This window comes from Sprattus sprattus (assembly GCF_963457725.1).
Source record: "Sprattus sprattus genome assembly, chromosome: 1".
Classification (NCBI taxonomy): domain Eukaryota; kingdom Metazoa; phylum Chordata; class Actinopteri; order Clupeiformes; family Clupeidae; genus Sprattus; species Sprattus sprattus.
Genome location: NC_137920.1, coordinates 60,862,516 through 60,873,011, shown reverse-complemented (window position 1 = coordinate 60,873,011; position 10,496 = coordinate 60,862,516). Strand labels below are relative to the sequence as shown.

Sequence of the window (10,496 nt, the reverse complement as noted above, 5' to 3'; positions counted from 1 at the left end):
ATGGGGAAAGGTTTTCTAGAAGGGTTCATAAGGATTAACTGCGGGCATTTAGTTCAGATAAAGTCTGAATGGAGTGGAACAAGACCAGGGGAGAAGGTGTGTTTATTTAACTTCCCTCCATGCTCCACTGAGATCATGTAAATGTGTCACTACAAAGGCACCTCTCTTTTGTTCCACCGAAGGTGAGGCAAGTGCATTTGTACAGAACATTCAGTACACAAAGGTAATCCAAAACCTTCAGTAAACACTTAACAACAAATATATCACACCGCAACAGGTCATAGAAGGAAATAATAGCAGAAGACTCTGGTAAATAATAGAGATCAAAATATAAAGCATAAAAGAAAATTTAAATAAAGGAGGAATAAAGATGCTTAGTTTAATGAGACACAGGCAAACGGGAGCATTTTAAGCCTTTTTGGAAAGAAGAGGAACTATTCTACCAGCAGAGTTGCAGCAGTAGAGAGCAACAGAGCCAAATGCTGAATCATGGTGTCCTTCATATGTCAAGCGATTCCTAATAACCGCACCTTACTTCTTAGACTGCCTGGAAACCAAAGCGGAAACATAAGCTTTGGACTCGTGTGCTCAGTTTCCATCGTGTTTGTTGTCAGTGGCGGTTCTACACGGAGGCCTAGGGTGGCCCGTGCCCCCGTAGACATGTCCCTGGCCACCCCTGCGGGCACCCCTTGCTGACCAAATAAAAAAAAATATGAATTTATGATGATTTTACACCCGAGCGCCAAAAGCGAAACTAATGCGACGCAACGTTCTACATGGGTAAATTAAAGCGGCGCACCAGATCACTGTAGTTTGTTCGCCATGTGTGGTGCTTGTTGGAGAGAGGAGCTACGATTGAAATGTTTGGCTGGCTCTCTTTCATTAATGGATCGCTGGTTCTTAAGAGGAGCTGCTATAGTGATCATATACAACTGTCTACCGGCTGAGCTGTTGATTTTTCTGACTTATGAAAGCAGGGAAGAAGGACAAATAACCACAGCGCTATTTTCAAGAACCAAAAGATGGAAATATCCTATGCCTGTTGACTTTCCCAGATCTTATGTGTATTCAAACTGTCATAGACGAACTGAACAAATTTGATTTCATGACGACAAGAATTCGTGTGGGTCATACAGTCTTTCACGATCCTTTTATTAATTCCAGGATAAAAAAGAGTCAGTTCTCGTGACATAGTCGCTGTTATCTGCCAGTAGGTAACATATCTAGCTATTAGCTTGCTTTAGATTCCTGCACTAGCAAGAAGCATTTGAATGCTTACTGAGGGCTCAAATACACATACGCGTCTTTTTTCAGGCAGAAATGCTTCAGTAACGCCTTGGCAAAGTGCTGCGGCCAAAACAGAAGCGGTGCACTTCCCTGCCTTGCGCTGGAAAGTTGAGAATAGTTCAACTTTTAAGCGCACCTAAAAAACGCTTCAAAGACGCAACGCGTGGTGGAGAAGGGGCTCGTACGCTAAACGCGCCGTACCATTGGAATCAATGCATTTGCTCGCGTCCCGTTTTTAAAAAAACGCGTATGTGTATTTGAGCCCTGATGTACTTAGCTCTTGCTGCTGAGTTTTCAAAGTTGACTTCAATGTTGTAATTGAATGTATCCCATGATCAGGGTGTTTTCACTGCTTTCAACACTGCAACCAACCTACAACCGTTAGCAATACAAGCAAAGGCTTCTTGCTAGCGCAGGAATCTTAGATCAGCAGTAGGCTAGCTAGCAGCTACACAATAAGTAAGGGATAATGTATTGTCCGGAGGTCATTCTACAAAAACATTCTGAAGAGCCGTATAATAACATTTAATGATATGAGGGGCAGATAACATCGCCTGTCATGAGAACTGACTCTTTTTCCTGGAATGAATAAAGTGATCCTGGGTCAAATGCCACAATCACAACTAGTATTTAATCAAAACTTAATGGGTACCGTTACTTCGGTTCGTCATTAAATGGCAGTCTTCACCATACAAAGACATATGTAGCTACTTAACGGAGTTTTGGTAAACAGTTGTCGTGAATATGAGACTCCTGCTGTCAAATCAGGACCAATCAGAGAAGAGCCCGCCCTGCTTTGGTTCCCGCCCACACAGTGTCAAAAGTTGAATTGATGCTCTGTATTTGCACCCTGTAGCCTACTGTATTTTTCATTTTCATTTTTTATGACCCTACCTCTCTTGCACCTGAACTCATCGTTATAATGTTAAGTTAATTCATTCAAGTTTATAATCTTTAAATATAATTTGTTGCAGGTTTTTTATGTGCCCCCCTGGTTAAACCCTGGCCCCTCCTTGGCCCCCCTAGTAGAAATGGTCTAGAACCGCCACTGGTTGTGGTTCTAGCATTACAAGTTATTTAACAGCCTTTTACATTTACATTACATTAAGTCATTTAGCAGACACTTTTGTCCCTTTAAGGGGACGACCAGTACTTCATCTTGATAGTGATAAAGACACAGATGGGTTTCTTTACGTCTTGGTTGGATATAAAACTTCTACTTTTTGCTATATCTGAAGATGCAAAGAATGAGTCTTTACATGAGTGTGTTTATATGAGTGTGCGAAGTCCAATGCCCGCCCCAAGATACAGTAATACTTCCTTTACAGAACACTGGCCAACTGAACACTTCATTGTACATCTCCATGACGCATAGCATTTCCACTGCACAGTTCTCTTTGGGCAGGAAGTGAAACCTAGTTAAATAGTAATAGAAGTAAACGCCTGTGAAGATACATAATCAAAGGTGTAAAAAAAAAAAAAAAAAGTCATGTGACTGACCCCTTAAGCCCTAATGACATGTGAAGATATATTGACAATATTGACATTGACGAGTATTCACACATTAACTTCAGCCACCTCACACAATACTTTGTTTAGTATTGATTTCATCTACCTTTTGGATCATTCACTTTAACCCAGTTATCTGCTTTTGCAGAAAGCTAATTTCTTGTCACTTTATTTACTGTCTAAAAAAAACAAGACCATATATAACAGGACCAAGACATCTCAACTGATTCTAAGCCTTTCTTACATCAAGTATCTTTGTTGCTGATTAGTTATCTCTGCTCATTAATCTCTCTCCCTTTTCTCAGTCACATGCTCCTCCTGCCTACTACTCTGTCACAGGGTCAACTGAGCGACCCCCTCCTTACTCCCCCACGGATGGGGCCCCAGTCTGGCATCCACCCCCAACCCTACCGCAGTACGGCCCTCAACCTGTGGTGACCCCAGTCGTTGTGACTCGCTTAGGTACTGGACCCCTTTTAGTCACCTGCTCAGTGAGGCTGTCTGCATTGGTTACCTGAGAGTAGACTCTTGACCAGAATGAATGAAAAGATGTATAGATGGAATGATGGATGAGGAGCTAGAGAGATGAACAAATTAATTAACTGACACTAAAGTCTTTAATTGTTCAAAACGTTTGTCTCAACTTAAGTGTTACTCATTAGTGTTCCTACCTATTGACGAGAGAGTCAATTCATGGCAGTCAGTTCACGTTTGTTAATTATTGATGTAAGGGCTAACTAGCTTGGGTTGCTATGTAGTCACGACAGTAAACATTTTTTTTTGGCATCAACTTAATTCAATACATTGTGTAATGCCCACTCTCAATGAGTGAGAATCTTGAGTTTTCTTCTTGAAATAGACAAGGAGCCTAGATTGTTTTTGTAGATTTGTCTTTTAATCTGGGTGCCCACATCTTCCAACTTTGTTGACACTGTACTCACTCCTTTGGATGCTGCATTTCAAGTCTTCACTCTGTTACACAATCTGTCTGTTGTTTTGGCATAAACACCTCGGTTTTTAGGGATTAAATACTCAGGGCTGAGCTTAAAATAGACAGAGCTATAGCCCCAAGTCATCAGACCAAGAAGCGCCACTTGTATAACTTGACTGCACAGTCACTGTATCTTTATGTTAAAGGCACACTCAACCTCATTTACTTCTTCATTTTCTCTGAGAAATGTGAATGTCCTCACAGTAAGGCAAAACTATAGCAACATTTCTAATAGAGAGATTGAGGAAAGGTTAGTAATACGTTATTTATTGAGAATATCTGCTGAAGGAGTAGGTGAGTAAACTGAACTTTGGTCGCCAAAATCTACATACCTGTTGGAAATTCATGGTTCACTGGGCAGAATGAATGCTGTAGGAACACATTGTGTTCCAAATCTCACAATAATTACGTGTTTAATGCTATCAGCCGTAGGAAAGAAAAGGCCTTGTTTTGTTCCTATGGCCTACAAACTGAAGTCAATATGTGTTTATAGTATACATATGTTACATTGTGTATCCAATTGTGACATTTTTGGTATGGAGAAAGCTGAAACAGTAGAAACCATTCTATTATGCCTAGGGACAGAATGAGGGCTGTTTAATGATTGATGCTCTTTCAAGTTAAAAACCTGTTTTTGAAGTATTCCTGATCTTCTTAAGACCCGCCCCCCAGGAAGTTACACAGGAGGAGTCGTGCTTGTTCCTATGGCAGCTCAGGGGGCATCGCGATCGCCCTTGGTCTGGTGGCCGTCGCCATCTGGCTGGGAAGTAGGTTGCAAAAAATAGACGCACCCACACCCACACTTACAAACACACACACACACACACACACACACACACACACACACACACACACACACACACACACACACACACACACACATACACACACACACACATACACACACACACACACATACACACTCACAAAAACACACACACACACACACACACGACACACACACACACCGACACACACACACACCGACACACACACACAAACACACACATATACACACACACACACACACACACTCATTTCATATTCATCAGCACTGTTTCACACCTTACATTCCAAATTTGACTTGGTGGGAATATTGTCAGGGGCACATTCATGTCTACTTTGTGTTGTGTACTTTTTTATCTTTGTCTAACATCAGCATGTGGGTATCACTAGGCTACCAATCCTCTGAGCTTCAAGAGAGAATCTAACCATTACAGAAGCTAATGCTAAAGGCTGACGTCACATTTGGGAACCTTTTGTGGTAAATATAGGTGGGCAACACTGCTGAACACAATGAAAGAAGCAGCAGTGAGTGTCAGTGATGGAGTTTGGTTTAATTTGCCATTATTGTACAAAATAACTCAGACAATAACACAGTAATGTTCCCCTTCACTGTTGTCTATAAACAGTTCCTCAGTGTGTCATCAGCCTACACATACTAGATGAAGATGAGGTGGTGCGAGTCTAAGTTCTGACACATGAAACCCTCTCCTGTCTCACCCTCTCCTGTCTCACTCTCTCCTGTCTCACCCAGTGCGGTATGGCTCAGATTTGCTGGCGAACCGTCCCAGAGAATCGACCCCAGACACCTGCCCCGCGTCCCCCGTGTACTGCGATGACAACAACGACTGCTCACGCGGCAGCGATGAGTCTGTCTGTGGTCAGTGAACTGGATTTATACATTCAATTCCTTTCATGTCTGTATTAGAATGGATTCATATATACATATATTAGAAGTCCTTGCTGCATTTACAGATGTAAAAATAGAGAGAGCGAGAGAGTGGAGAGCACACACAGATTTTCCTTTTTCGTGCATTATACCTTTACATTTTCATCTCTTATTTGTAGGCTTAAATATGAGAAGCATAACGATGAAGAATATGGCATAAGACATGGCTCTGTCTTTAAATAGATTAAATGCCATTTCTTAGATTGCGCTACCTTAGATTGCGCTTCCCTAGATTGCTCTTCCACAGATTGTTCTTCCTTAGATTGCTCTTCATACAGTTTTGCATTAGTTTACTCTCATGGAGCCCTATTAAGCACACACACAATACATATTTCAAGGTTTTTCAATATTCACAATAACATTTATAACCAGTTCTTCAACGAGCTAACTCAGTTGAATTGTGAGGTGATGTCCCTGTGTTGGAGTAAGCGTTTTGTTTGGCTATGGCTGTGTGGTGCCCTCTGCAGTGCGCTTCGGGTCAGACAACCAGCTGCAGGTCAAGACCTCCAGAACGGGACGCTTCCTTCCTGTCTGCTTCCAGGGGTGGAGTCAAAGCCTTTCAGATCTCACCTGCTCCCAGCTGGGTTTTAGAGGGTATGGACACGTGGACACACACAGATATACACACGCACACACGCACCACATCAACATGGACTGATGCACACACTGACACTCGCATACACACATGGAGGTGGCATACACAGATCGCTGACACAAAGACAGACTAACATATGACAAATGTAAATAAAACATGTAAATACAGACATATACACCATAACATATGCCCACTTTCACACGTACCATTCATGTACACAATGCATCAGTTAGATAAATGAGCTGAGGCAGACTCTCCCCCACACAGTTCAAGTTTGCTATGTGCAGTTTCACTCAATATACCTGCAAGATTTCATTCCTGATGCTTTACATTTTACATTTACATTTTTCTGAGCATTTTAACTGTTATGGTGCACCTTTTTGATCTGCTCATTTGTGAAACGCTTGTGTATGAATTTCGCTATAAACTTGCATTGCCTTGCCTTATGAATATGGTGTGTGTGTGTGTGTGTGTGTGTTTGTGTGTGTGTGTGTGTGTGTGTGTGTGTGTGTGTGTGTGTGTGTGTGTGTGTGTGTGTGTGTGTGTGTGTGTGTGTGTGTGTATGTGTGTGTGTGTGTGTGTGTGTGTGTGTGTGTGTGTGTGTGTGTTTGTCATTTAGAAGCCACACCTATCGAGATGTGGGTGATTCATCATATACTAGTACTCTGTCAGCAGCAGACCAGTCATCTGATAACATACAGGGCAGGCTCACAGTCAGGTGAGCACCAGTCCATATTTACACACCTGAATACAGCACCTGAGCACACATGAGTATCATATTGTTAACATTCCTAGGAGCCAACTGATTGCTGAAAATTCAGCACAATCCTTAGTGCTCACATCTGTCATCATTCAAACATATTGCATTAATGCTGAACACTTTTTTTTCAAAGTAAGTTCATAAAGATTATAAGGAGCTTTACCTTACACTGCAGTAGACAGTACCTTCACAATCTGTGCAACAGTGATTGTATCTCGTGTGACATGTTGTTCAACACCATTAGTTTAAAGAGACAATTTGCCTGCACAACATCTACCAGCACAAAAAAGGTACCAAAATCACTGAAGCTAACACGAACTCTGTGTATCCCCTGTTTCTCTGGCTGTAGTCCCTCCTGCCCTGGCCGGCAGACTGTGAGTCTGGAATGTAGCGGTGAGTTTTCAAAATGTTTTCATCTATACACATTTTCTTCACCATTTCCCTTGCAGTCATAAAGAATAGAGGATCTACTACACCTTGCACGACATGCATTATGATCTGAATAAGCACCTTAAAAGTGTTTTGTGTCACTGATCAAAAAATAGAATGTATCTTTATAAACCTGAGAGTCATGACTGTATTTTTCATTTGTTTTGAGCTCCATCAGCAGTTGTGTAGACGTCTAATAATGAATCTTCCTCACTCCAAATGGACCTTCCACTCATTCTCTACCTTCAACATGCCTTCACACCTCTCCCCTTCCCTCTCATACCACCCTAGACTGCGGGCGGCCGCAATCTTCTTCCAGGATCATAGGTGGCGATGAAGCGGAGTTGGGTCAGTGGCCCTGGCAAGCCAGCCTGCACTTCCTAGGCTCCCACACCTGTGGAGGGTCTCTCATCTCCCCAGATTTTGTGATTACAGCGGCCCACTGCTTCTCCAGGTTTGTCATCATTCACGTGAAATAAAGAAAATATTGTGTCCTTTCAACAGTTATTTATCTCTGTATTAATGAATTAATTATTTGTGAGATTAACTCTAAAACAAGCCATGGCTGTTACAATAACATCACTACTATGTGCAAAATATGGTCAACTTTTTCTAACTGGATGACACAGAATCGGCACATAAAGTTAATTCACTCACTCATAAAACAATGCCCACTGAATGAACCGTTTCTATAATCTGGCATAAGAATAAGAATGCTAGTCATTTAATATCTTGCATACATTTTATTTAGCTATTATTCCTCTGTTGTCAGACTAATACAGACTCATTCGCATTGGGGTACCACTGAGTTTTGACTGAGGCCCTATGCTGTCTGTCACACCATATATTCTTTTCAGCCCCTTTGTCTTATCTGTTCCACAGTTCTGCGGGGCAGTTACCTAGAAACTGGGGTGTTTACATGGGCATGGTGTCTCAGCTGGAACTTCAGACTTCCTACCGCGTGGAGAAGATCGTCCTACATAAGGATTACGACGCCGAATCCAACAACAACGACATTGCCCTGCTGAAACTCAGTCGACCTGTGGCCTCCTCTAGTCAGTGCATGTGTGTTTAACACACTTTCCTATTTAACACAGCATCATAGCCACTAACATTTGGTTTTGGGTGGGACAGAATTAGAGTGTAGATTCATAGTAACAACTTGTGGTTTTCATTCTTCTAATGCTCTGACCAAAATGAGCACACATATCAGTTGTGTGACGGAAAATGAGTAAATCCATGGCTTAATTCCAGGACAGCCTCGTAATAACATAGTCCTCTCCAGGAAGGAAGTAAACTGAGATTTCAAAAAAGGGCCCTTTGTTGTTTTTTTATTGCAGTGCATTTTATCTTTCAGCTAGAAATGAATGGTGGCTAAATAATCAATAAACTATGAAGCTGAAAGAGCTTCAACAGATATACTTTTTGTCCCTTATAGTGACTCTAATGTTATTTTTACGATGTATTATAGGCACCATCAAGCCTGTGTGTCTACCAGCATTTGACCAGACTGTTACTCCTGGAACAACATGCTGGACTACAGGATTTGGGACCACAACACAGGGTGGAGGTGAGCCTATTTCTGAGAGAGAATAAGCAAAGTGTTGGAGAAGAGAGAGTCTAATATCAGTTGGGCATTGTATGTATGTCGTCTCCTTTCTCACCGTGTGTGTGTGTGTGTGTGTGTGTGTTTGTGTGTGTCTGTGTGTGTGTGTGTGTGTGTGTGTGTGTGTGTGTGTGTGTGTGTGCGTGCGTATCTGACATTTAGCGAGTGGTTCCAGAGGACTTATGGAGGTGTCTGTGGACATAATCTCCTCCAGGACTTGTAATTCCAGGTCGGTCTATGGAAACCGCATCACCAAAAACATGCTGTGTGCAGGAGACCTGCAGGGAGGAAGAGATTCCTGCCAGGTACGACCAATGGGATAATTCCTTCACAACTGTACGTGCGTGTGGCTATGAGATTATGTGTGTGTGGTTATTAGATTATGTGTATATGTGTGTATGTGGCAATGAGATTGTCTGTGTGGCTATTATGTGTGTGTGTGTGTGTGTGGCGCTATGAGATTGTGTGTGTGTGTGTGGCTATGAGATTGTGTTTGTGTGTGTGTGTGTGTGTGTGTGTGTGTGTGTGTGTGTGTGTGTGTGTGTATGTGACACAGGGTGAGAGAGAGCATATGAGCTCTGATGCATTGTTGAGGTAGGTTCACAGAAAAGAAAATACGAATATAGATATGTGGCTAAAATGACTATGTTGTTGAGGCTCAACACCAATGTAATACAACATCATCGGTAAGCAAAATGTTCTTTTATCATTATTGTTTTCTGCCCAGACAATGGCTTATCATTTGTATTCATTATTACATCAGTTCTCTTCTATTAACAAAATACACAATTTTTTTCAGTAAGCAATAAACCATTTTCACGTAAATCCACTTTTCCAGATTTCCACTTTCCAGCACCGTATAACATCACTCCCACATGGTGGAACAACTGCTGACTATTTTTTTCACAATAACTTGTGATAACAGGATACACAAGATTTGTCTAAGTACTGAAATGTTATTCTACAGGGGGACAGCGGTGGTCCACTCGTATGTAAAGACAACAGCAGATGGTATCTGACTGGCATAACCAGCTGGGGAGAGGGTTGCGGACAGAGGAACAGGCCAGGTGTTTACACTAACGTTGGCAGCCTTTTAAGCTGGATCTACAGCAACACACAGGTAACAAAGCTCTCAGTTTCACACAAATATTATCGTATGCCAAATCAATGGAGGTCAACCTTTCTAAGAGTCTCCCTTAACATCCCATAACTCTATCTGTTCTCTCCTCACGACCATGCAGCTAGAGAGGCCTTGATGACAGCAGTACTACCAGCATGAGGAGACCATTGTGGGAATGTACCCAACCTTGTGTTTTTTTGAATTCATCTTTTATCCATAATTTCTAAATATTTTAATACACTATGCACCTTTTGTAATTATTGTTAATAAAATATTGTGTAAATCTATGATTGATTTGAATTACTTTCGCTACAGAATTCATAAGTACAGTACATCACGTGCTGCGTGCTGGGTGAAGTGTTGTTAGATTAATTTTGGATGCATGCGAGTGTGCCACTGAACCTTGATGTTATGAAAGGACATTTAAGGTTGTGCTCTGGTTTTCATGAGTAGAGAAGAGGAAGGAA

At 41.7% G+C, this 10,496-nt stretch overlaps 1 protein-coding gene across 1 annotated transcript; it reads left to right on the top strand.

Annotated features, from left to right (window-relative positions):
* tmprss13b (transmembrane serine protease 13b) lies at positions 1 to 10,268 on the top strand (the record flags this gene model as incomplete). Its single annotated transcript, XM_080845463.1, has 13 exons — positions 1 to 96; positions 3,066 to 3,258; positions 4,447 to 4,554; positions 5,325 to 5,450; positions 5,987 to 6,113; positions 6,734 to 6,832; positions 7,224 to 7,267; positions 7,595 to 7,757; positions 8,186 to 8,358; positions 8,775 to 8,873; positions 9,072 to 9,214; positions 9,877 to 10,029; positions 10,151 to 10,268. The coding sequence occupies 13 exons, from the start codon at positions 1 to 3 to the stop codon at positions 10,163 to 10,165; spliced, it is 1,539 nt and encodes a 512-aa protein (XP_080701589.1). The 3' UTR covers positions 10,166 to 10,268.
* Between the last annotated feature and the right edge of the window lie 228 nt (positions 10,269 to 10,496).